Genomic DNA, 27,913 nt, shown 5'->3' with positions numbered 1-27,913 from the left:
TGATAAACTGCTCCTGGTTGGCCTAAGGCAAGGATTTCATCCCGTCATTTTGTTCTTTATTTTTAGAGGCCATCTACCTCTGTGGAATCTAAACACCTGTAATATACCCAAGGAGCTAATTTCATTTATTTGGCAACAATAGCTTAATAGTAAATCCCTAGTTTGAGACGAGATGAGTGTAGAGGCCCTGGAGCCTTAATAGTCTCTTGTGTAAGGTCTGATATTGATTTAGACAGAGCTCACCATGCCACGTGGAATTAATAAAAATTGTTCATTTATTCATTTTCCATAACCCACTGTCCTTGAGAGGGTCACCGGGGAGCTGGAGCCTATCACAGCTGTCGTTGGGCAAGACGCGGGGGTAATAAGAATTATGAATGTGGGAATTCACAATGTGCTTCTTCAGCTTTAGGTTTAGAAAAACTATTTTTCTTGAAATATTGACTGAGTGCATGATATTTAGAGCCATTATAGCCGCATTAATGGGAAATATACTAGGATTCAATAAATCTGAAATGTCCTTTAAAGACTCATGAGCACGAAGACCTGAACCATTGTTTTATTGGGATTACATTTGTTTCTACAGACTTCAACAATAAAATTAAACCAAAAGTGGATAAAAAATAGTTAGAATCCAGTAAACAATGACGACAAGAACTACGAAAAAGTTTTTTTTGAGAGTGGCACTACTTTTCTTGGTGTTCTAAGTTTGCCACCAGTTTTTTTCAGTTTCTGTGCTGAATTGTTGTTGTGTTTTTCTGCTGGTTTGGAAAAAAACTATGTGTAGCTGGGTGTTGCAGGGCTGGGCAACACATACAGTCAGTATCCAGGAAGTGGTGTAACCTTATCTTATGCTTGCTCTCCACAGTAAACCTTTTTGTCAAGGTAATCACATATGCAGATGGCCAGCAGGATTAAGATTATTGATAATTTATCAAATAATTCTGTTGGTGCTGGTCCTCCATAAATCTACCTCGGGCTGCATGTTAAAATGCTGGTGTCATTTGTGTGTGTTAAAACAGGTTTGACTAAAGCAGTGGCTACAAAATAAGGCTATCAATAGCACCGTACTAATGCAATATACACTCTCACCAAAACATTAGGTACATACATTAGAATCTTATCATAAATGTTGAGTATATGTTGAAGGGAGGACATAGTTGGTGGTTCTGTTAAACTGGATTGACTTAAACGCATAAGGTGTCATTGCAACACTCAATGAAATTCAAGAAATACAGAAACTCTAACCCAAGGAATGTTAAATTAGAATGCATTTGTTTTCGTCAGTGTACCTAATGAACTGGCATGTGAGTGTATTATCTAATAGTCAGCTGATAGTACCTTTTTGTCCTTAAAAGGCTGAACTAGTTTATTTTAAAGGTTTCTCATTACTACTTCAGATGTAGAAGCGCTTTGTTGACTTTGTGATTCAGTTGGAAGGTTGATAAAATATAATAACATTTAATTTAGATTATAATTTTCTGTTATACTAGCATAAAGGCTTGTAACAGCGTGTTACTGGTTCTATCCCAAGGTTAAAAAATGCCTTGGTTTATCGTTGCAGTGCATCATGTTTTTTAAAGTCACATTCCTTTGTCTTGGTCTGCAAGGTTTCCCAGGCTGGAAATCCATGGCTAGAATTAGTTTTAGTTGTGATACTACGCCAGTAGAGAAAAACTGATGAATTTTGATACTCCTTCATAAACTTTGCTTAAATTACATGGTTAAGAATAGATGAACAGAAAACACAATTCTTTTTTTTCTCGTTAAATCAAAAACACATTCGCTCAAAGGACCTTTACTATCTGTGTAGAACACAACACCCTCTGACCCACATTGTTAAGACGAGATATACATTCTTGTAGACATTGTCCAGGTCATGAAAAGTTTATAACTTCACGAGTATTGTTTCTGAATTACATCCTCACACAACTTCCTTTTCTCCGTTGACTGCCCCCCTGTAGTTAGGGACAGAGTGTTTACATAACTGTTCAGGATGTGTCATCATCCAGAAAGAGCAGTGACAACAAACACCTCATTAAGGACCTCATTAGGCAGAGTTCTTCCAGCTTTCAACAAGGGAGTAAGGAACACAACAGTTGTGAACTGAAGTTAGTTCATTCTGACTTTTAAAAAAGTCGTGGATAGATGTACCATGTATTTGTTTCTTAAACTCATACATATCATATCACATAGATTTTGAGACCCTTGAGTTTGTAACAGGAAACCCAATATTTCACGATTCAAGTACTTACCTCACACTGCACAGTACAATGAAAACCACAAAGAGAAACTGCAGCAAAGACAGTCCAGATAAAATAATAATAATAATAATAATAATAATAATAATAATAATAATAATAAAGATGAAAATGCATTACTGGCACACAAAATTACACTGACTTATTAGCTTCTGTTATTAGCGTGCAGACAGTTGTTTGAGTCAAATGCACACCATCACTAGCAAAAATGAAGCCCCACCAAATATCAGCAGTAAGGACGACTTTTTGGATTTATTGACAATAAAAAAACCTGTACTGTACCAGCTTTATTGTTCAGTATTTTGCTAATGAGACCTAGGCTTACCTAGTTGAGCTCGGTCTACATATAAAATGGTTCGCTCGTTGCCCATCGCTTTGTATTAGACAGTTTGTCGCTACTGTATTTGTGACAAACCTGTATATTTTCTACCCCAAACGTTTCACCTCCATACTATCAGCAAGGTGAATTTGATCCCGCTCCCCTTCAAAGGTCAAATTCATTTTATTTTCTATCCAGTGCCAGATCACAACGGAAGTCATTTAAGGTTACTTTTCCTATAGGACAGGTTTATACCTTGTTCTTTTATGTAACAAACTAAATAGACATATGTTATTCACTTATTTACATTACACCATGTTATTTCAGTCTTTACATGGTCACAAGTTCTGTTCTGGGAAGAATTCAACCTCATTGCACACACACGCACACAGACAATCCTTAAACCTGTGTTAACCCTTTTTGGAACTACCGTGGTTGGGTCATATGTCAATCAACTGTATCAGTCGTTCCTATTGGTCGTCACCTCAACTGAGTTGTTTCAAAGTTGAGATAAGTTCAGCTTTGTACCTGCCCACTTTGCATTGGACCTTTGTTTTTGTTTTTTTCATTTTATGGCTTCTTGTTGGCACTAGAGATGGTTATCATTTAGATTGTATTCAAAACTGGTACCAAACCGGTACTTCTGAAACAGTGCCGGTGCTTAAAGAATGGAAAACAGTGCCTATTTCATGTTTAAGGAATTTTGTCAGGTTGCAACAGAATATTAATTTAAATAGACTAAGAAATAAATTAACCAATTTAAAATTAAAGTCACTTCAAACTGTCATAATTATCATAATAAAAACAGGGGCATGGGGTCATGCTGTGCATCATCAGATGTTTACGGAAATTTGAGATGTTGCCTCCCTTGCACACTTTTGAGCACTTGTTGCAGGTTGCTGAGTCTACACATCTTTTGAGGTGAAGTACAGCCAAACTTTTGACCGTTTCGCCTTTGGCATTTTGAAGGTTCACTTCCCTCCATGCAGGAGAAACAGTAACGCTGGGTCCAGTGATGGCACCTAAATGAAGCACGAAATCTGCATTGCTTTTCTGTCTGGGTATTACCATTCGTGTCAGCAATGGTGCCGTTATAGTATCTTTTTTAAAAAAAAAAATCTTACAGACAGCAGCAGTGAAAAGTGGCCTTTAAATGTATGTAAATGCCATTTACGAATGCTGCCATATCAACAGGGTCAACCCATGTTTCTTTTTAGTCCATCCCTGTGCTCAAGGAGAGACGGGATTGTCTTTGCTGAAAATAAATGTCCTAATGTGAAGAGCAAGGCCGACTGTCCACATGTTAAAATTCAAACTGGAGTTAAAGCAATAGCGTGGATATGACTGGCAGGTGCAGGAGTTTAAGTGATTCCAAATCAAAACTTTACTGGGGAATCCTGTGTGTTTTTTTTTTTTTTTTTTTAAATATGATGGTTATATGATGAATACACTCGGGAATGGAGAAACACTAATGAGGTCTGCTAAACACCTAAAGCTCATAACAAGAGATCTTAGCGTACTAAGCACAAATCAGCGCTGACGTGCAGTCCTTCATTCTGCATCAGCACCGCTTGGACTGTACAGGCTTGGTAAAAATATTACAATGGACTTTTTTAACTCTGCGCTTGGGAAAAATATCACTTTTGTGCGTCCTGAATATTTCATAATAACAGGATTTGTTGGGATACCTAATATGAAGTATTACTACATCTTTCTGTTTTTTGTCTATTTTGTGTCAGTGCTGGGAAATGGAGCTGTCATGGCCCTAATATTCTTGGATCATAATCTGAGAACTCCTAAATATATTGCGGTTTTTAACCTAGCATTTGTGGACCTGTTGGGTAACACTGTTCTGGTGCCGAAGGTTCTCGACATCTTTCTGTTTAATCACCCATTCATCTCCTACAACGACTGCTTGACTTTCCTTTTTTTCTGCTACACCTGCCTTTGTATGCAGTCTCTCAACTTGGTCGCGCTCTCTTATGACAGACTGATAGCTATCATCTTCCCGCTGCACTATCAAGTGAAGGTGACCCACCGGTCCATGTTGACTTTGATTGCCTCTTTCTGGGCCTTTGTCGTTACTGTTAATCTGATTATAGCTGGTCTTCTTACAAGACTTTCCTTCTGTAAGTCTGTGGTAATTAACAGTTATTTCTGTGACCACGGCCAGATATACCGGCTTGCGTGCAATGACAATACACCCAACTTAGTCTTTGGTCGCTTCTTGATATTTCTCATTCTTTGGCTTCCAATGGTATTCATCTTTTTAAGTTATTCGTATATTGTCTACACCTTATCTAAAATAGCCACATTTCATGAAAGAGTGAAGGCCTTTAAGACCTGCACAGCTCATCTTTCATTAGTGGCAATCTATTTCATCCCGATAGTCATCACTTTTACTATGAGTGCAAACATACATCCAAATGCCAGGATCATAAACCTGTCTCTGACCTCTATCTTTCCTCCCATGTTAAACCCAATTATTTACGTTCTGCAGACGCAAGAAATCAAAGTTTCACTGAGAAAAATATTAAAAACCAGGATGCAAACTAAAGTTATGGCAAAGAAAGTAATAATAATGTGACCAGCTGTGAATGTCTTGTTTAGGAGTCTGAGTGGACTCGATAAGTGAATTTGAATATTTTGTTGATGAGCGAAACAAAACATCACAACTGTTCTGACATAATTATCCTAAATGAGGTTGTTATAATCAAACCCCACTTTAAGTCCAGACAAATGCAAAATCTTGTAACTTTTTTGCATGTAATTACAGCTTTCTTTGCTGTTTTTTTTTTAACTGTAGTTGTTGTAGTCATTAATAAAGAGCACATATTAAAACAAAAAAATCTTTGTTGTAATTTACAGAAGGGGTTGTTTTCTAAGTATACTGCTAATCAGTGTTTTAGTGGCCTCGTTTTGATAAGATTTACCATCAAAAATTAAGAGACCTAATGTGAGGTCTCACTTAACTGAGACCTTAAATGTTCAGGTTAACTCAGAAGTAATAGTAATAATTCTCAGTTGTTCTTTTTGTTGACCAAAATGGAAAGTTGCATAGCATCGTCTGTTATTGTTCAATGGGCCAGAAATCTTTCTTTTTGTTGAGTATTTCTGCTCTAGTGACATTGTTATTGTCATTTGTTATTTGTGTTATTTGTGTCAACCTCTCATTCTTTGGCTTCGTTTTGCAATCATCATTTATGTAAAGAGTCAAGGCCCTTAAAACACAGCACAATGTGTCTTTCATCAGTGGAAATCTACTTCATCCCAATAGGAATCCCTTTTATTAAGAGTGCCAATACACATCCCAAAGCCAGGATCATAAACTAGTCTGTGTTTTTCTGCCCACGCTGAAAGCAATTACCTGTTACCTGTGTTACCACCATGTTACGGTGACCCAAGAAATCAAAGTTTCACTGGAAAAAGTTTTAGAATTTGAATATACTCTATAATTACAACCAAAATGTAACTAGCAAAGATTTTTGCTGTTGCTGGTATTATCACACAATTTCCGATTTAACACAAATATGTGGTTGCATTTGTTTTGTCATGGAACTGCAGCATGTTTGTGTCACATTTTTCCACAGTTCACCTTCAGTAATAGTAATAGTGATAATAGTGTATGTGTGTGGTGTGCCAAGGCTGTCTGCTCACCTTCGTGTTAGTGAATCCTCACAATGAATATTAACAATGATTTACACAATACACGTGTATTTATACATGCAACCTTTTTCATTATTTTTTTTTCATATAAGTCAATTCAGTTCAAGTAATTTTTATTTATATAGCGCCAATAACAATACAGATTGTCTCAAGACGCTTTGCAAAAACCCGCCTGCAACCTCCAGAGCAAGGCTGAGGGCGACAGTGGCAAGGAAAAACTCCCTTTTAACAGGAAGAGACCTTGAGCAGAACCCAGCTCATATGGAGGAACCATCTGCTGAAGGCCAGCCGAGTGCAAACGGGGAATATAGAGAAAAAAGAACAACAGGAGAAACAAGATAAACAAACTTCTGTCATAGATACATATATCAAGCTGAAGGAAACACGTAGAATCTAATAACATAATACATAGTGAGACACAGCTGTTGGTAATAGAAAATACATTATAAGAGACATAAAATAAATTATATTAGAGGACAGGAGCCAGAGAAGAGAGAGGAGAGGACATGTCCTCAGTGCATTGTCCCCCTGCAGCCTAGGCCCTTAGCAGCATAACTAAGGGATGGTTAAGTCCAGCCCTAATTATAAGCTTTTTCAAAAAGGAAAGTCTTGAGCCTGACCTTAAAAGTGTCTGCCTCCCAAATCCAAACTGGGAGCTGGTTCCACAGGTGAGGAACCTGTTAGCTGAAGGCTCTACCTCCCATTCTACTTTTAGAAACTCTAGGAACCACAAGTAGACCTGCACTTAGAGATCGTAGTGATCTGTTGGGACAATATGGTTCTATGAGCTCTTTCAGATGGAGCTAGGCCTTTCAAGGCCTTGTATGTAATGCTGTGAGATCCCTGATCTCAATGGGACTAACCTGGTTAAATCAAGGCTAAATAAATAAATAAAGGTGGCACTTTGTCTTGTGTGTGATATTGAACAGGGGCAGAGTTCATATATATATATACATAAAACATTTAAAAGATATAAAAAATAATGGGCAATGAGAATTATACACTGATAGGGCCAACAAACAGGATGAAAAGTTAAGGTTGACAAGTTAATTCTTGGTCTCACAGTGGTGCAGTTCATTCAGATTTTCCTCCTGTGCACTGTCATTATAACATACACTAGTCATATCAAACAAAGTGCTGATTGGATGGTATCACACACAAAGGCAGTATTAAATATTAAGTAGTGCACTGTAGGTTCTACCCAGAGAGATGGATTTAAGTAAAAATGGCAATTAGTGACTGACAGCACATTCAGTAGACACAAGGGAATACGTTACATGTCACATATGCAGAGGAAGTCTTTATGTCGTAGCTTCTGTTAGAGCAGCTAAAGCTTGACAGAGCCCTGTCCCACAAACAGAGACAAGCTTTCTACCATCCGTACAAGACCAAACATCTGACTGTTTCAAAGAAGTTTCACAATGAAGTTATTCAACTCAGCTCTTGGAAGAAATATCACCTATGTGCATCCTGCATTTTTCATTATAAGTGGTTTTTCTGGAATCCCAAATATACAGCAGTACTATGTCTTTTTATTTTTTGTCTATGTCGTTTCAGTGCTGGGAAACACTGTTGTGATGGCTGTGATATTCTTGGATCATAATCTGAGAACTCCCAAATATATTGCGGTTTTTAACCTAGCATTTGTGGACCTGTTGGGTAACACTGTTCTGGTGCCGAAGGTTCTCGACATCTTTCTGTTTAATCACCCATTCATCTCCTACAACGACTGCTTGACTTTCTTTTTTTTCTGCTACACCTGCCTTTGTATGCAGTCTCTCAACCTGGTCGCGCTCTCTTATGACAGATTGATAGCTATCATCTTCCCGCTGCACTATCAAGTGAAGGTGACCCACAGGTTCATGTTTTCAATGATTATCTTCTTCTGGGTCTTTGTTATAATTACTGTGCTCATTTCAGTCGGTCTTCTTACGAGACTTTCCTTCTGTAATTCTGTGGTAATTAACAGCTATTTCTGTGACCATGGCCAGATATACCGGCTTGCGTGCAATGACTATTTTCCCAGCTACTTCATTAGTTTCTTGTACCCGATTATTATTCTTTGGCTTCCACTAGGTTTTATCTTGATAAGTTATCTGTGTATTTGTTATACTCTAGTTAAAGTAGCCACAGTTAAAGAAGGATTGAAGGCTTTTAAAACGTGCGTAGGTCATCTTTCGCTAGTAGCAATTTATTTTTTCCCACTGTTAATTACATTTACCTTGATGGAAAAAATACATCCAAACGCCAGGATCATCAACCTGTCTCTGACCTCTGTGTTCCCTCCCATGTTGAACCCAATTGTATATGTTCTGCAGACGCAAGAAATCAAAGATTCAGTAAAAAAGTTATTAAAAATAAAATGTAAGTCGAAAATAACAGTGCAGAATTAAGCATGTTCAGAAATGAGCACATTATTATAACCCACTGAGGTGAGACTGTCTACTTAAATCTGCACCCAAGAACAAGTTACAGCAAAGAAAAGCTACTGGTAAAATATATCAGTTGTTGTCAGAATAAATCCCCGAATTATCTGTGTCCTTTGTGAAGTTTTCTAATGTAATGGTAGTAGAAGGTATGTAAGTTTCCTAAAAATCTTCTTCTCTTACATTTGTTCTGTGTGTTTTGTGATGGCAGTCAAAGTTTTTTGTTTTGTTTTTTTCCAATAGGAGCTACAGAGTAAGAAGGCATAGCATAATTTTGTGTTTTTTTTTCATTCACTTCTTTTCATGAAACCAGCTGAACATTGTAGAGGCTCGTTAGGTATTGATGCTGTGAGGCTATACTCAGGAACAACTGGTCCTGAGTCCAACTTGAGTGAAGGATAAATGTCAGTCCTAATGTTTATAATATGCATAATGTTTACCCTGTTCACCATTTGACAATAAGCAAGAAAAAAAATCCGGGACTGATGGGTTCTGCAGTACTGCAGTACCCATCTATGTTGCCTATAATGACTGTTTGGCATTCATGTTTTTTTGCTTTACTTTACTTTCGATGCAGTCTTTAAACCTGGTTACACTCGCCTTTGACAGACTGGTAGCTATCCTCTTTCCACTGCATTATCATGTGAAGGTGACCCACAGGCTCATGCTGTATTTGATTGCGTTTTTCTGGATCTATGTCATTGCTATTACACTCATTGCAGCTGGGCTTCTCACAAGACTTTCCTTCTGTAAGTCTGTGGTTATTAACAGCTATTTCTGTGACCATGGCCCTATGTTCCGGCTTGGCTGCAATGATATTACTCCCAGCCGTGTAATCGCTAATTTGTCACCAATTCTTATTCTTTGGCTTCCTCTGATTTTTATCTTGGCAATATACATCCCAAAGCCAGGATCATAAACTAGTCTGTGTTTTTCTGCCCACACTGAATGCAATTACCTGTTACCGGTGTTACCACCATGTTATGGTGACACAAGAAATCAAAGATTCACTGAAAAACGTTTTAGAATTTGAATATACAGTGAACCCTCGCTATAACACGGTTCACTTTTCACGGTCTCGCTGCTTCACGGATTTGCATCATGCATTGTGTTCTGCGTTCTGATTGGCTAAACAGTCTCTCCGCGTCTTTTCTACCTGTGTGTCAATAACGTTATGGTTTAATATGTACACGTACGTAAAACCGCTTGCCAAAATGAGGTTTGCTAATTCTCTTGCAATTTCAAGTTTCTCTAAAACCCATAATGTCGACAAAACGTTCTGCACCGACAAAGGCACTTGCGGTCGGGCCCAAAAGGCAGAGGAAGATGCTAACTATCGCAGAAAAAGTTAAACTTCTGGACATGCTAAAGGAAGGTAGAAGCTATGCGGCTGTAGGTCGCCATTACGGAATTAATGAATCTTCCGTTCGTTCCATAAAGAAGGAGGAAAATAACATAAGGACGACAGCAGCAATAAGTTTTAATAAGGATGCAAAAAGGGTTGCAACTGTCCGCAACAAGACCGTGGTAAGGATGGAGTCTGGTTTAGCTTTGTGGATTAATGACTGCAGAAAAAAAAACATCACGCTGGATATGAATGTACGTACAGTACAGTACAGTAGTTATTTGTAAAAAAAAAAAAAAAAAAAAAAAAACAACAACAAACGTTTGTACAGTACTTTTATTTGTTAAACAAATGCTTGGGCCTGTAAAAAGGTTTTGTTCCTTGCTTTCAATGTTTTATGGAGTATTTCATTGTATAATAACTGTAAAAAAATAAAGGTTTCTACTTCACGGATTTCGCCTATCGCGGGTTCTTTTTGGAACGTAACCCCCGCGATAAACGAGGGTTCACTGTACTCTATAATTACAACCAAAACGTAACCAGCGAAAGTTTTTGCTGTTGCTGGTATTATCACACAATTTCAGATTTATGAGGCCTTTCAGATATGATGGAGCTAGGCCTTTCAAGGCCTTGTATGTATGGGGGAGGATTTTAAATTCAATTCTAGATTTTAAAGGGGGCCAATGAAGAGAAGCTTAAACTGGAGTAATATGATCTTTCTTTCTAATTCCTGTCAGTGCTCTTGCTGCAGCGTTTTGAATCAATTGGAGGCTTTTTAAAGAGCTATTTGGACACCAAGACAGTAATGAGTTACAATAATCCAGCCTGGAAGACACAAATGCATGAACTAGTTTTTCCGCATCACTCTCAGAAAGGATGCTCCTAATTTTGACGATATTACGAAGGTGAAAGAAAGCAGTCCTGGTCACTTGCTTTATGTGAGAATTAATGAACATACCCTGGTCAAATATAACACCAAGGTTTTTCACAGTAGTGCTTGAGGCCACGGTAATGCCATCCAACGAAACCAGGTGATCATTATTATGCTATGAATTTTATCTCTAATGCCAACAATTTTATCAGTGAAGAAGCTCATGAAGTCATTAATGCTGAGGGCTGAAGGAATAGATGGCTCAAGTCAGTTTCGACCTTTGAGCTATCACATCTTCTATGTGCTCATTTATTTGTTCTTTGTTTCTGTCTTTTAATGCTGTAAGATTCCCGATCTCAATGGGACTAACCTGGTTAAATCAAGGCTAAATAAATAAATAAAGGTGGCACTTTGTCTTGTGTGTGATATTGAACAGGGGCAGAGTTCATATATATATATGTATACATAAAATATTTAAAAGACATATAAAATAATGGGCAATGAGAATTATACACTGATAGGGCCAACAAACAGGATGAAAAGTTAAGGCTGACAAGTTAATTCTTGGTAAAAAGGTTCGGGTGGAAATGTTCACCATTTCGAGTGACTCTTTTTCACAGTGGTGCAGTTCATTCAAATTTTCCTCCTGTGCACTGTCATTATAACATACACTAGTCATATCAAACAAAGTGCTGATTGGATGGTATCACACACAAAGGCAGTATTAAATATTAAGTAGTGCACTGTAGGTCCTACCCAGAGAGATGGATTGAAGTAAAAATGGCAATTAGTGACTGACAGCACATTCAGTAGACACAAGGGAATACGTTACGTGTCACATATGCAGAGGAAGTCTTTATGTCGTAGCTTCTGTTAGAGCAGTTAAAGCTTGACAGAGCCCTGTCTCACAAACAGAGACAAGCTTTCTACCATCCGTACAAGACCAAACATCTCGCTGTTTCAAAGGGGACGACACTTGTCCACAGAAACTGCTGCGCTGTGGATAGTTTCACAATGAAGTTATTCAACTCAGCTCTTGGAAGAAATATCACCTATGTGCATCCTGCATTTTTCATTATAAGTGGTTTTTCTGGAATCCCAAATATACAGCAGTACTACGTCTTTTTATTTTTTGTCTATGTCGTTTCAGTGCTGGGAAACACTGTTGTGATGGCTGTGATATTCTTGGATCATAATCTGAGAACTCCTAAATATATTGCGGTTTTTAACCTAGCATTTGTGGACCTGTTGGGTAACACTGTTCTGGTGCCGAAGGTTCTCGACATCTTTCTGTTTAATCACCCATTCATCTCCTACAACGACTGCTTGACTTTCCTTTATTTCTGCTACACCTGCCTTTGTATGCAGTCTCTCAACCTGGTCGCGCTCTCTTATGACAGATGATAGCTATCATCTTCCCGCTGCACTATCAAGTGAAGGTGACCCACAGGTTCATGTTTTCAATGATTATCTTCTTCTGGGTCTTTGTTATAATTACTGTGCTCATTTCAGTCGGTCTTCTTACGAGACTTTCCTTCTGTAAGTCTGTGGTAATTAACAGCTATTTCTGTGACCATGGCCAGATATACCGGCTTGCGTGCAATGACTATTTTCCCAGCTACTTCATTAGTTTCTTGTACCCAATAATTATGTTTTGGCTTCCACTAGGTTTTATCTTGATAAGTTATCTGTATATTTGTTATACTCTAGTTAAAGTAGCCACAGTTAAAGAAGGACTGAAGGCTTTTAAAACGTGTGTAGGTCATCTTTCGCTAGTAGCAATTTATTTTTTCCCACTGTTAATTACGTTTACCTTGATGGAAAAAATACATCCAAACGCCAGGATCATCAACCTGTCTCTGACCTCTGTGTTCCCTCCCATGTTGAACCCAATTGTATATGTTCTGCAGACGCAAGAAATCAAAGATTCAGTAAAAAAGTTATTGAAAATAAAATGTAAGTTGAAAATAATAGTGCAGAATTAAGCATGTCTCTTTTCAGAATTCAGAAATGAGCACATTATTATAACCCACTGAGGTGAGACTGTCTACTTAAATCTGCACCCAAGAACAAGTTACAGCAAAGAAAAGCTACTGGTAAAATATATCAGTTGTTGTCAGAATAAATCCCCGAATTATCTGTGTCCTTTGTGAAGTTTTCTAATGTAATGGTAGTAGAAGGTATGTAAGTTTCTTAAATATCTTCTTCTCTTACTTTTGTTCTGTTTTGTGATGGCAGTCAAAAAATATATATATATATTTTTTTCTAATAGGAGCTACAGAGTAAGAAGGCATAGCATAATTCTGTGTTGTTGTTTTGTTTCATATTCACTTCTTTTCATGAAACCAACTGAAAATTGTAGAGGCTCGTTAGATATTGATGCTGTGAGGCTATACTCAGGAACAACACTGGTCCTGAGTCCAACTTGAGTGAAAGATAAATGTCAGTCCTAATGTTTGTAATATACATAATGTTTACCCTGTTCACCATTTGCAAGCAAGAAAATAAATCTGGGACTGATGGGTATGTCATTACTTTTGTTGTAGCCTGGAAGCTAGGCCAACTTCCCTACGTACACAATGCTTTGTTGGGAACTGATTATGCTCCAGTCAAGGGCCAATCAAATCATTAGGTGGACTTTATGCAGAAGATGGACAGAAGAGTATCACATCTCATGAATCTATCTATCACATGGACTTTGGAAATTGTTTACAACAAGACTGGAGTTTTCTTTCTCCTCTGTATCAGTGGAAACACGTCCCATAATGAAATCTGAATGGCATGTTACCGGATTCGCATTCAGATAAGAATTTGATCTCCTCAGCTAATGAACCTAAATAATTTGACCCAATAGTGGCACTAGACATAAAGTCAGGAGAACCTCAGTTTTCACGTCTGGCGTCTCAACAGCAAAGCCGCCGCCCTGTGTTTTGACTGGGAAACTTAAATGGCAAGATTTTGACATTCCTTTTGCCATCAATGTTAAAACGTATATAACCTTTTTAGTATGAAAGACCTTTAGATGATCAAGACTATGTTGTGTTTCATGTCTCCTTTAAATGCAGTTTTACTAGTTGGTAAAGGATTAAAAGGAATGACTAATGAGTCCTGCTTTGAGAGTTCAGCTTCACTTACATGCCTCTTCAAAAAGTCTTTTTGTACTTTTTGAAGAACATACTGTAAAGGGAGACTTAGATTGATCACATACAAAGATGCATTTATGTAAATATATATTTAATGTCCAAACAAGAAAAACAAATCCAGGTAACTGAGGTTCATTAGGATCTGTTTATAGTACATTTGCATGCTCACTGACATTACTAACTGGGCCTCAAGCTGCTGTTAACACAAGGGAACAGACAACTGCTATAAATGACAGCACTGTACTGCAGTACTGCTTATTTCGTGGTGAAGAAAGCACTCGATATAAGTTGTAAGATTAACAAAAAATCTTCAAATGGAACTTTTCAACTCAGCTCTTGGGAAAAACATTACCTTTGTGCGGCCTCCGTATTTCATGATAAGTGGTTTTATTGGCATACCTAATATTAAGTATTACTTTGTCTTTCTCTTTTTTATTTACATTCTGTCAGTGATCGGAAACGGCACAGTGATTACTGTAATAATATTAGATCATACTTTGAGAAGTCCTAAATATATGGCAGTTTTTAGCCTGGCATTGACAGACGTGTTAAGTGTCTCGGCTTTGGTGCCAAAAGTTATTGACATCTTTCTGTTCAATCATCTCTATGTTGCCTATAATGACTGTTTGGCATTCATGTTTTTTTGCTTTACTTTACTTTCGATGCAGTCTTTAAATCTGGTTACACTCGCCTTTGACAGACTGGTAGCTATCCTCTTTCCACTGCATTATCATGTGAAGGTGACCCACAGGCTCATGCTGTATTTGATTGCGTTTTTCTGGATCTATGCCATTGGTCTTACACTCATTGCAGCTGGGCTTCTCACAAGACTTTCCTTCTGTAAGTCTGTGGTTATTAACAGCTATTTCTGTGACCATGGCCCTATGTTCCGGCTTGGCTGCAATGATATTACTCCCAGCCGTGTAATCGCTAATTTGTCACCAATTCTTATTCTTTGGCTTCCTCTGGCGTTTATCTTGGCAAGTTACTGTTGCATTGCATTTAACTTGGCAAAAATTTCTACATGTCAAGAAAGATTGAAGGCTTTTAAAACTTGCACAGGTCATCTTTCGCTAGTAGCAATTTATTTTTTCCCACTGTTAATTACATTTACCTTAATGGAAAAAATACATCCAAACGCCAGGATCATCAACCTGTCTCTGACCTCCGTGTTCCCTCCCATGTTGAACCCAATTGTATATGTTCTGCAGACGCAAGAAATCAAAGATTCAGTAAAAAAGTTATTAAAAATAAAATGTAAGTCGAAAATAACAGTGCAGAATTAAGCATGTTCAGAAATGAGCACATTATTATAACCCACTGAGGTGAGACTGTCTACTTAAATCTGCACCCAAGAACAAGTAACAGGAAAGAAAAGCTACTGGTAAAATATATCAGTTGTTGTCAAAATAATTCCCCGAATTATCTGTGTCCTTTGTGAAGGTTTCTAATGTAATGGTAGTACATGTAAGTTTCTTAATTTTTTTTGTGTGTTTTTGTAATGGCAGTCAAAGCAGAAAGTAACCTTTTTTTTCCCAATAGGAGCTAAGAAGGCATAGCATAATTTTGTGTTGTTTTTTTTTCATGTTCACTTCTTTTCATGAAACCAGCTAAAAATTGTAGAGGCTCGTTAGATATTGATGCTGTGAGGCTATACTCAGGAACAACACTGGTCCTGAGTCCAACTTCAGTGAAAGATAAATGTCAGTCCTAATGTTTATAATATGTAAAATGTTTACCCTGTTCACCATTTGATAATAAGCAAGAAAAAAAATCCAGGACTGATGGGTATGTCATTACCAGTGTTGGGCATGTTACTTTTAAAAAGTAATTAGTTATAGTTACTAGGTACTTCTCCCAAAAATTAACTGAGTTAGTAACTGAATTACTCCATTATAAAAGTAACTAGTTACCAGGGAAAGTAACTATTGCGTTACTCTTCTTTTTTTTTTTAAGTTTAAATATGTCTAATAATTAGAATTTTTTCTTAGCAGGTCAAACCATAGACATCAATACATAGACGCCTCGTTGACTGGGTTGGCCCGCTGATGTGATGTAACTGCATGTCCGCCATATTGGAGGAGTCAAAGCTGCGCTGTGAAGTGATACAAATACTATTTCAAAGCACATTTTAACGGTGAATTTTACGTTAATGCCTCAGCTTATTTAATTCACACACACACACACACACACACACACACACACACACACACACACACACACACACACACTAAAGTTAATGGCAAACGGGTACCAAAAACTAAGTATTAAAACTTCTTAGTTTAGTACAATAACTTTATTGATCCCACACATCAGTAATTCATGTCTCATCAGCTGTAAAGTAGTGCAAAAAACTGTATATGTTACACTTTAATAATATATGAATAACACTAAATGTTATAAGGGACACCCACCACGGCTCCTTGGGGCCATGACCACCACGGGCCCGAGGGAGAAAGCAATTACTCATATTTCCCAGTTTGGGATGAATAAAGCATCTATCTATTTATCTTAAAGCTTGAAATGCTGAACACATTCTTTATTGTACAACATTGTTGCATACAATGTGCTGTTAATTAGCCTACATAAAGCCTTAATTTGAACTTTGAAAATATAAACTAAATAAATTGAAAACAAAAAAACAACAAAAACACTTGTAAACATATGTCTGCTTATTCAAGAATAGAGAAAACAAGAAAGTGCAAAACATAACTCCTTCCCTCAACAGTCCTGGGTTCATCAGAAACTGTTGTGTTTCTCTTGTCCGTGGAGTAGACCAGATGTAAACAGTCAACAGATTTCCCTCACTTCTTTTTCCAAGTGTACTTCTTCTTACTCGCTTTTGAGGACACGGTGGAGTCCCGGGTGCAGTGGATATTTTAAAAGGTGCGTATTTTATTTTATTTATTTTTTTAGCAGCGTCTGTCACTAGGCAATCATGACAGCGCCACACGCACAACAAAGTACTACCACATCGTAGTATTTCCCGTTTTATTTTGCTCATTATTGTTAGATTTAGTGTATATGTGTGAGACAGACACATGTATTGGACATTTATGAAAATACGGCACAAATCGCGTCCTGTATCGGTTCAATACGGGACACAACATTCAATTGCAAAATAAAGGACGATTCCGTATTTTACAGGACGGGTGGCAACCCTAGTTGTTATTAACTATACATTATATTTGATTTTTAGATATAATACCATGAGCAGACTAAAGTAAATAGTAAGACTTACATGTGAAAGGTAATTACAATCGATTTGGTTTGGATACCTAAACGGTTAGAACAACTCCAAACAGCATTGTCCAAACAAGAAAAACAAATCCAGGTAACTGAGGTTCATTAGGATCTGTTTATAATACATTTGCATGCCCACTGACATATCTAACTGGGCCTCAAGCTGCTGTAGAGTTAACACAAGGGAACAGACAGCTTCTATAAATGACAGCACTGTACTGCAGTACTGCTAATTTCTCTAGCCACTCTTCGCTAAACAGGGCTTGGTGAAGAAAGCACTAGATATAAGTTGTAAGATTAACAAAAAATCTTCAAATGGAATTTTTCAACTCAGCTCTTGGGAAAAACATTACCTTTGTGCGGCCTCCGTATTTCATCATAAGTGGTTTTATTGGCATACCTAATATTAAGTATTACTTTGTCTTTCTCTTTTTTATTTACATTCTGTCAGTGATCGGAAACGGCACAGTGATTACTGTAATAATATTAGATCATACTTTGAGAAGTCCTAAATATATGGCAGTTTTTAGCCTGGCATTGACAGACGTGTTAAGTGTCTCGGCTCTGGTGCCAAAAGTTATTGACATCTTTCTGTTCAATCATCTCTATGTTGCCTATAATGACTGTTTGGCATTCATGTTTTTTTGCTTTACTTTACTTTCGATGCAGTCTTTAAACCTGGTTACACTCGCCTTTGACAGACTGGTAGCTATCCTCTTTCCACTGCATTATCATGTGAAGGTGACCCACAGGCTCATGCTGTATTTGATTGCGTTTTTCTGGATCTATGTCATTGCTATTACACTCATTGCAGCTGGGCTTCTCACAAGACTTTCCTTCTGTAAGTCTGTGGTTATTAACAGCTATTTCTGTGACCATGGCCCTATGTTCCGGCTTGGCTGCAATGATATTACTCCCAGCCGTGTAATCGCTAATTTGGCACCAATTCTTATTCTTTGGCTTCCTCTGGCGTTTATCTTGGCAAGTTACTGTTGCATTACATTTAACTTGGCAAAAATTTCTACAGGTCGAGAAAGATTGAAAGCTTTTAAAACTTGCACAGGTCATCTTTCACTAGTGACAATCTATTTCCTCCCTGTTTCAATTGTTTATACCCTTTGGAGTAAATTACATCCAAATGCCAGGATCATAAACCTGTCGTTGACTGCTGTCATCCCTTCTGTGTTAAACCCAATCATTTATGTTTTACAGACTCAAGAAATCAAAGACTCTTTGAAGAAGTTGTTGAAAATCAAGCGAAAACTCACAGTTGCAACCGAAAATTAGAGCATGTTTTTCTGTTCTATAAAATATCACAAAAAATTATTAAAGTTATGTCAACAGTCATTTTAAAATGTTGCATCAGACAGACACAATAATATCAATATTTGTCTTTGTATTTTGCTTTTGTGTGGTTAAAATTTATTAAATGTATTATGTATTTTTGCCTCTAAAAACACTTACATTTCAAATTATTCAGCTGTTCTACAAAAAACACAATAATCTGTAACTATGTTTTTCTCTGACCCTATGCAGGTGTTATGAAGTAAATGATAATGTGAGATTATCATATATATTTTGTAAGTATACTCTGTGTACTTCACATATAGCTGTCTTAATGCGTAGAGATGTCGGCCTTTATATATCATGCATAATTAACACACGAAATTATTATTTTTCCTTTTACAAATTTTGACAAAATATTAAGAACAGACAACACAACAAATGAAATATTTGTTTTTAAATTGCTGTTGTGCTGAAATTGGTGATATTTAATAATTACCTAGAGGGAGAACTTAGTTTCATGAATGCAATTCATTGTACGATGCTATGTTCAAATCTAAATGTGACCTTTTATTATACTTGTAACAGCCAAGTAGGTATATAACTAAACTCTAAAATCACTGAATAAACTCTTCATGTTTAATGTTTTTAGTATTTGTACTCTGTTGGAGTAACCATGTAACCTCTACAAATACATTTAAAATGTATTCTCACATATGAGAACAGCAGCTTTGTTTAGCTTAATAGTTTGATTGAACTAGTTAGTGGACAGTCCGCTCTACTACTGAGCCACAGGTGGCTCGATCGGCCTCAACATCAAATACACTGACACGACAAGTAAATAACTTAAATAACATTGACCATCTTGTAACAATGCAATGTCTGCTGGGAAAACCTGTCTTTACCAACAGCAAGGCAAATTCCCTTGTTTTCATTGTTCACTGAAGACTTTTGGATTTAAGATCAAAAGATGAGTATGAGACGAGAGTTCAGAATGTCAGCTTTTATTTCCTGGTATTTACATCTAGATGTGTTAAACCAATCAGGATATATCAACATTTGTATTACACCACAGCATATTTAGGTGAGCAAAAGTGATGGAACAAATAATCTTAAAGTAAATAACATTTAATGTTTGGTGGCATAACCCTTGCTTGCAATGACTGCCTCAAGCTTGCGACCCATCGACATCACCAAACTTTTGCATTCTTCTTTTGTGATACTATTCAAGGCTTTCACCACAGCTTCTTTCAGTTCTTGTTTGTTTCGGGGTTTTCTCCCTTCAGTCTCGTCTTCAGGAGGTGAAATGCATGTTCAACTGGGTTAAGGTCAGGTGATCGACTTGGTCAGTCTAAAACCTAGATGTAAATACCAGGAAATAAAAGCTGACATTCTGAACTTTTGTCTCATACTCATCTTTTGATCTTAAACCCAAATGTCTTCAGTGAACAACAAAAACAAGGGAATTTGCCTTGCTGTTCCAATACTTTTGGAGGGGACTGTAGATTGTTCACATACAGACAAAGATACATTTACGTAAATACATATTTAATGTCTGAGCAAGAAAAACAAATCCAGGTAAATCAGGTCCATTAGGATCCGTTTATAGTACATTTGCATGCCCACTGACATATCTAACTGGGCCTCAAGCTGCTGTAGAGTTAACACAAGGGAACAGACAGCTTCTATAAATGACAGCACTGTACTGCAGTACTGCTAATTTCTCTAGCCACTCTTCGCTAAACAGGGCTTGGTGAAGAAAGCACTAGATATAAGTTGTAAGATTAACAAAAAATCTTCAAATGGAATTTTTCAACTCAGCTCTTGGGAAAAACATTACCTTTGTGCGGCCTCCGTATTTCATAATAAGTGGTTTTATTGGCATACCTAATATTAAGTATTACTTTGTCTTTCTCTTTTTTATTTACATTCTGTCAGTGATCGGAAACGGCACAGTGATTACTGTAATAATATTAGATCATACTTTGAGAAGTCCTAAATATATGGCAGTTTTTAGCCTGGCATTGACAGACGTGTTAAGTAGCTCGGCTCTGGTGCCAAAAGTTATTGACATCTTTCTGTTCAATCATCTCTATGTTGCCTATAATGACTGTTTGGCATTCATGTTTTTTTGCTTTGCTTTACTTTCAATGCAGTCTTTAAATCTGGTTACACTCGCCTTTGACAGACTGGTAGCTATCCTCTTTCCACTGCATTATCATGTGAAGGTGACCCACAGGCTCATGCTGTATTTGATTGCGTTTTTCTGGATCTATGCCATTGGTCTTACACTCATTGCAGCTGGGCTTCTCACAAGAATTTCTTTCTGTAAGTCTGTGGTTATTAACAGCTATTTCTGTGACCATGGCCCTATGTTCCGGCTTGGCTGCAATGATATTACTCCCAGTCTTGCAGTATCTGATTTTGCACCATTTCTTATCCTTTGGCTTCCTCTGGCTTTTATCTTGGCAAGTTACTGTTGTATTGCATATACCTTGGCAAAAATTTCTACAGGTCGAGAAAGATTGAAGGCTTTTAAAACGTGCACAGGTCATCTTTCATTAGTGACAATCTATTTCCTCCCTATTACAATTGTTTATAACTCTTGGAACACAATACATCCAAATGCCAGGATCATAAACCTGTCGTTGACTGCTGTCATCCCTCCTGTGTTAAACCCAATCATTTATGTTTTACAGACTCAAGAAATCAAAGACTCTTTGAAGAAGTTGTTGAAAATCAAACGACAATTCACAGTTGCAACCGAAAATTAGAGCATGTTTTTCTGTTCCATAAAATATCACAAAAAATGATTAAAGTTATGTCAACAGTCATTTTAAAATGTTGCATCAGACACATTAACAGACAGACACAATATTATCAATATTTTTCTTTGTATTTTATTTTGTCTGGTTAAAATTTATTAGATGTATTATGTATATGTATTTTTACCTTTAAAAACACTTACAGTTCAAATTATTCAGCTGTTCTACAACACACACAAAAATCTGTAACTATGTTTTTCTCTGACTCTATGCAGGTGTTATGAAGTAAATGATAATGTGAGATTATCATATATATTTTGTAAGTATACTCTGTGTACTTCACATATAGCTGTCTTAATGCGTAGAGATGTCGGCCTTTATATATCATGCATAATTAACACACGAAATTATTATTTTTACTTTTACAAATTTTTGTCAAAATATTAAGAACAGACAACACAACAAATGAAATATTTGTTTTTAAATTGCTGTTGAGCTGAAATTGGTGATATTTAATAATTACCTAGAGGGAGAACTTAGTTTCATGAATGCAATTTATTGTACGATGCTATGTTCAAATCTAAATGTGACCTTTTATTATACTTGTAACAGCCAAGTAGGCATATAATTAAACTCTAAAATCACTGAATAAACTCTTCATGTTTAATGTTTTTAGTATTTGTACTCTGTTGGAGTAACCCTGTAACCTCTACAAATCAATTTAAAACGTATTCTCACAGCTTTGTTTAGCTTAATAGTTCGATTGAACTAGTTAGTGGACAGTCCGCTCTACTACTGAGCCACAGGTGGCTCGATCGGCCTCAACATCAAATACACTGACACGACAAGTAAATAACTTAAATAACATTGACCATCTTGTAACAATGCAATGTCTTCTGGGAAAACCTGTCTTTACCAACAGCAAGGCAAATTCCCTTGTTTTCATTGTTCACTGAAGACGTTTGGATTTAAGATCAAAAGATGAGTATGAGACAAGAGTTCAGAATGTCAGCTTTTATTTCCTGGTATTTACATCTAGATGTGTTAAACAACTTACACTGTAAAAAAAAAACAAAAAACAAAAAAAAACGTAAATAAACAGTAAATTTCTGGCAGCAGGGCGCCATAAAAATACCGTAAAATAACGAAAAATTACTTTCTAGTAAAAATACAGCTATTTTCCATAATCAAAATACAGTTTGTACTTGTAATTTTGACAAGATGTTGCTGTATTTTCAGGTTGTTGTTTTATTAGAAACATTTTCACATTTTAAAACAATTAAATCACCTAGAAATATGGTAAATAAATGTTGTATTACGAACAATAATGCTTAAATTTACAGAAATGTGCTGTTATTAATCGGTTTTAATGACATTATTTTATGGGAAAAGATTGTATAATAATTTATATTTGATGTCATACAACAGTATATGACACAAAATAATGTGATTAATCTTTCAAAACACGTCAAAAAACTGTTGCAAAACTAGATATTTGGTTAGGTTGCCAGAATTCACTGTTAATTTTAGAAAACATCAAATGGATATTTAATTGTTTTACATAGTTTTAACGTTTAATTACAAACACTTTACATTTTAAAATAATGAAATTACCCATAATGACGGCAAATTAACATTGTAATATGAATAATAATGCTTAAAGTTACAGAAATGTGCTCTTATTAGTTGTTTTAATGGCATTATTTTATTTAATAAGGCTGTAGGCTATATTAGATTAGATGTAATATAACAGTATACAACAATAATTTGATCTTTTCAAAACATGAGAAAAAATGAGACCAAGCTGAACAAGAACAGCTACAATTGCCCATTCTCCGTATTTTTATTTAACTGTAGCAGGTAACCATTATTACAGCAATATTCAAAAATCTATTCAATTAAAATGACTGGTTCTGAAACAAAAACAAAAACAAAACAAAATTCAACTGAACTGGTAATGAAAAAAAAAAGTTTAAAAAAAAGAAAAAGAAAAAAAGTTGAGTTACCAATTTACATACAAGTCACCATATATCCACAATAATGATTAGAAACTTGGTGAAACGTCACTGGAAATGAATCCATACTCTATACCAGGGGTCGGCAACCCTCACACTCAAAGAGCCATTTGTAAAGAAAACACTGGGAACCACAAAACCCCTTTGACATCTAAAATGAAGATAACACTGCATATATCGTTTTCACCTCTATGCTAGGCCCAAAGTGTGTTGCATTTATGAAATGAAATAACTGCTACAGAGAGAACGAAATTCCATTATGCATACATAACGGGGATTTATCCATGGTTGGCTTACCTGGGGTCGAAAAGTTCAATAAATAGCGGGCTGGACCTACCGGCGGGTGTCGCACGTCAGCAGTTGTGGCGTATATTTTGTGATACAAAAAATGAAATACATTTTATTTTAATGTTAAAAGGTCACCATCAATTCAAATTTAGAATTATATTTAAAAAACTAATGCACTAAAATAAAAATACATTTGAATTAAATACTCGACAGCAACTTGTAAATGAACTGCAATGCACTGTTAGTTCAGTGTTTTTTGGTTGATGTTACAACCATGAGTGTGGTGTGGTATTCAGTGTCATTCAGTTGCTGTGTAACTCTCGCTCGTTCATTGATGAGTGACTAGTTGCCGCTATTCTGAGGCAGTTAGTTAGCGTGAAAAAGTGAACGGCTTTGATCAGCATCCTTGCTTCGCACTGCTTGCTGCAGAGAGCTGCAACAGAGGAACGAAAGAGCCGCAACAACTCCCACCACTTATCTGCAGAGAGAAAGAAAAAAAAATGATGAATCATGAAATTTGCCAAAATCAAAATAAATGCTATTGGTTGTGAAAAAGTCGACCTAAACTGTGTTAGCAGATCTCCCCTCAATAAACTAGAAGATGATCGTTAGCTTATCCTTTACATATTGTTTTGAATTTCATGTTGACCACTGACTAGTGTTGCACCAAAATTAAAATTTGAAAAAACCTTGAAAAAGGCAGAGTAGGTCACTCCTATATTTGTGAGAGGCAAGAGGAAGATGAAAATATTAGTTTTAAGAAAGAGTAACTGGATGAAATAAACCATTACCAAATCTCAGTATCATTTATAAAACATTTGTTCTCTCTTCTTTGGAAGAAAATCCACTTAAAATGGCTTATTAGCGACACCTGCATGTGGAGGAGTAGGAGTAGGAGCAGTCTGCGTGGAAAGAAGACTTTGACATTTTGACATGTTCCATAAAATCCAGCTTCCTATCCTAGCCAGAAATCATGCCATTTCAAGACACGCAGTAAAAGTTATGGCCAAAAAATTTGTGAAAATGTAGAAGAGGGTTAATAATCGATTATTGTTCATTGTTGCAGCTCTAAACAAATGCTGTTCCTCTTTCTCTCCGCCCGTGTGAGTCAGTTCACGAAAGTAAACGTAATGACTCACTGTTAAGTGCTAAGCCAACGTTAGCGTAAATAAAATAAAAAGTAGTTGGTCTGGCTGACTAATAACACTCATAGATATATATCTATGACTAACACTGGCAGACGCCACGTGAAGACGCCGCCGCCGGCCATACTTTTGTCATCATAGTTAGCTAACATTTCAATTGACGACATGCTAGCGGATTGGTTTTGTCGACTGAGTAAAGTCAGACGCATGATGGTAAATAAAGCTAATGCCACTAAGCTTCAGTTTGATACTTGCCTTCTGCCTTCGTCCTTCCTCCAGCCTCAACATTAGCTGCTGTTTGCTCCAAGTTTCTGTGACCAAACGGGAACAGCCGCCTGGTCGTTGTTGACCTTGTTAAGCGTAACGTCAAAGACGGATGTTCAGTGTCCCAACAGCCAATGGCATGTCTTGTTGTTCTTCTTCTTCTCCAACCGTTTCTGTCGACCAATCCAAACGGGATCTGCGCTTTTCAAAGCACGCACTCCAATGACATGTCACGTTCACGTTTTTGTCTTTTGTGTTTTTGCAGGGAGACGTTGCAGCAGTAAAATGTCTCCTGATTACACGTGTTTTGTTCAGACATGCTGTGAAATAATTCAAGACGTTGTGATTTACATTGGATTGCATATTTATACACACACAATAGCCTACAGTGTTAAATGGTTATTTTACTATTAATTTCTCAGTAATTTTAAATGATTTTTTTAAGTTTTAAGTTTTGTTGAATTTTACAGTTTATTCCATTAAATAACATACAAATATTTGTAAAATTACAATACATTTGTGAACATATTTTAACAATAAATATCTGTATTTCTAATGTGTTTCTTTGTGAATGAACAGAAATATCACATTTTCACACCTATGTTCACAGTTACGGTGATTTCATGTTATTTTACATCTTACATGTAAAATTGCAGTCTTTTCCGTTGATTGTCCAGATTGTTTCTGTATTTTTAAAATACAGAAATAATCTGTAAAAATAGACAGTAGAATTCTGTTATATTACTTTTTTTTTTTACAGTGTAGGATACATCACAGTTTGTATTACACCACAGCATATTTAGGTGAGCAAAAGTAATGGAACAAATAATCTTAAATTAAATAACATTTAATATTTGGTGGCATAACCCTTGCTTGCAATGACTGCCTCAAACTTGCGACCCATCGACATCACCAAACTGTTGCATTCTTCTTTTGTTATACTATTCAAGGCTTTCACCACAGCTTCTTTCAGTTCTTGTTTGTTTCGGGGAGTTTCTCCCTTCAGTCTCGTCTTCAGGAGGTGAAATGCATGTTCAATTGGGTCAAGGTCAGGTGATTGACTTGGCCAGTCTAAAACCTGGTTGTAAATACCAGGAAATAAAAGCTGACATTCTGAACTTTTGTCTCATACTCATCTTTTGATTTTAAACCCAAATGTCTTCAGTGAACAACAAAAACAAGGGAATTTGCCTTGCTGTTCCAATACTTTTGGAGGGGACCATAGATTGTTCACATACAGACAAAGATACATTTACGTAAATACATATTTAATGTCCGAGCAAGAAAAACAAATCCAGGTAAATCAGGTCCATCAGGATGTGCTTATAGTACATTTGCATGCCCACTGACATATCTAACTGGGCCTCAAGCTGCTGTAGAGTTAACACAAGGGAACAGACAGCTTCTATAAATGACAGCACTGTACTGCAGTACTGCTTATTTCTCTAGCCACTCTTCGCTAAACAGGGCTTGGTGAAGAAAGCACTCGATATAAGTTCTAAGATTAACAAAAAGCTAACTAATCTTCAAATGGAATTTTTCAACTCAGCTCTTGGGAAAAACATTACCTTTGTGCGGCCTCCGTATTTCATCATAAGTGGTTTTATTGGCATACCTAATATTAAGTATTACTTTGTCTTTCTCTTTTTTATTTACATTCTGTCAGTGATCGGAAACGGCACAGTGATTACTGTAATAATATTAGATCATACTTTGAGAAGTCCTAAATATATGGCAGTTTTTAGCCTGGCATTGACAGACGTGTTAAGTAGCTCGGCTCTGGTGCCAAAAGTTATTGACATCTTTCTGTTCAATCATCTCTATGTTGCCTATAATGACTGTTTGGCATTCATGTTTTTTTGCTTTGCTTTACTTTCAATGCAGTCTTTAAATCTGGTTACACTCGCCTTTGACAGACTGGTAGCTATCCTCTTTCCACTGCATTATCATGTGAAGGTGACCCACAGGCTCATGCTGTATTTGATTGCGTTTTTCTGGATCTATGTCATTGCTATTACACTCATTGCGACTGGGCTTCTCACAAGACTTTCCTTCTGTAAGTCTGTGGTTATTAACAGCTATTTCTGTGACCATGGCCCTATGTTCCGGCTTGGCTGCAATGATATTACGCCCAGTCTTGCAATAGCTAATTTGGCACCAATTCTTATTCTTTGGCTTCCTCTGGCTTTTATCTTGGCAAGTTACTGTTGTATTGCATATACCTTGGCAAAAATTTCTACAGGTCGAGAAAGATTGAAAGCTTTTAAAACGTGCACAGGTCATCTTTCATTAGTGACAATCTATTTCCTCCCTATTACAATTGTTTATAACTTTTGGAGCACAATACATCCAAATGCCAGGATCATAAACCTGTCGTTGACTGCTGTCATCCCTCCTGTGTTAAACCCAATCATTTATGTTTTACAGACTCAAGAAATCAAAGACTCTTTGAAGAAGTTGTTGAAAGTCAAACGACAATTTACAGTTGCAACCGAAAATTAGAGCATGTTTTTCTGTTCCATAAAAAAACACAAAAAATGATTAAAGTTATGTCAGCAGTCATTTTAAAATGTTGCATCAGACACATTAACAGACAGACACAATATTATCAATATTTTTCTTGTATTTTACTTTTGTCTGGTTAAAATTTATTAAATGTATTATGTATATGTATTTTTGCCTTTAAAAACACTTACAGTTCAAATTATTCAGCTGTTCTACAAAATACACGATATTTTTTAACTATGTTTTTCTCTGACTATGCAGGTGTTATGAAATAAATGATAATGTGAGATTATCATATATATTTTGTCAGTACCTATACTCTGCGTACTTCACATATAGCTGTCTTAATGCGTAGAAATGTCGGCCTTTATAT

General features: G+C 36.5%; 6 protein-coding genes and 1 pseudogene across 6 annotated transcripts; all 7 read left to right on the top strand.

Moving 5' to 3' along the window:
- The first annotated feature begins 3,930 nt into the window (after window positions 1-3,930).
- LOC125021661 (olfactory receptor 2AT4-like) lies at window positions 3,931-5,422 on the top strand. The gene has a single exon (XM_047607786.1). It carries the CDS (start codon window positions 4,184-4,186, stop codon window positions 5,165-5,167), a length of 984 nt encoding a protein of 327 aa, XP_047463742.1. The 5' UTR covers window positions 3,931-4,183; the 3' UTR covers window positions 5,168-5,422.
- A 2,245-nt stretch (window positions 5,423-7,667) lies between these two features.
- On the top strand, window positions 7,668-8,639 carry LOC125021624 (olfactory receptor 1-like). The gene has a single exon (XM_047607745.1). It carries the CDS (start codon window positions 7,668-7,670, stop codon window positions 8,637-8,639), a length of 972 nt encoding a protein of 323 aa, XP_047463701.1.
- A 3,263-nt stretch (window positions 8,640-11,902) lies between these two features.
- LOC125021623 lies at window positions 11,903-12,873 on the top strand (annotated as a pseudogene).
- Window positions 12,874-14,345: 1,472 nt separating this feature from the next.
- LOC125021622 (olfactory receptor 6C4-like) lies at window positions 14,346-15,317 on the top strand. The gene has a single exon (XM_047607744.1). It carries the CDS (start codon window positions 14,346-14,348, stop codon window positions 15,315-15,317), a length of 972 nt encoding a protein of 323 aa, XP_047463700.1.
- A 2,136-nt stretch (window positions 15,318-17,453) lies between these two features.
- LOC125021664 (olfactory receptor 6B2-like) lies at window positions 17,454-19,232 on the top strand. Its single transcript, XM_047607788.1, has one exon. It carries the CDS (start codon window positions 17,590-17,592, stop codon window positions 18,559-18,561), a length of 972 nt encoding a protein of 323 aa, XP_047463744.1. The 5' UTR covers window positions 17,454-17,589; the 3' UTR covers window positions 18,562-19,232.
- Window positions 19,233-20,269: 1,037 nt separating this feature from the next.
- Window positions 20,270-21,332, top strand: LOC125021621 (olfactory receptor 6B2-like). Its single transcript, XM_047607743.1, has one exon. It carries the CDS (start codon window positions 20,361-20,363, stop codon window positions 21,330-21,332), a length of 972 nt encoding a protein of 323 aa, XP_047463699.1. The 5' UTR covers window positions 20,270-20,360.
- Window positions 21,333-26,565: 5,233 nt separating this feature from the next.
- On the top strand, window positions 26,566-27,537 carry or80a8 (odorant receptor, family 80, subfamily A, member 8). The gene has a single exon (XM_047607742.1). It carries the CDS (start codon window positions 26,566-26,568, stop codon window positions 27,535-27,537), a length of 972 nt encoding a protein of 323 aa, XP_047463698.1.
- Window positions 27,538-27,913: the final 376 nt, after the last annotated feature.

Source organism: Mugil cephalus, chromosome 15 (assembly GCF_022458985.1).
Source record: "Mugil cephalus isolate CIBA_MC_2020 chromosome 15, CIBA_Mcephalus_1.1, whole genome shotgun sequence".
NCBI classification, from domain to species: Eukaryota; Metazoa; Chordata; class Actinopteri; order Mugiliformes; family Mugilidae; genus Mugil; species Mugil cephalus.
The sequence above is the reverse complement of the archived record's forward strand: the minus strand, read 5'-3'. Positions and strand labels throughout refer to the sequence as shown.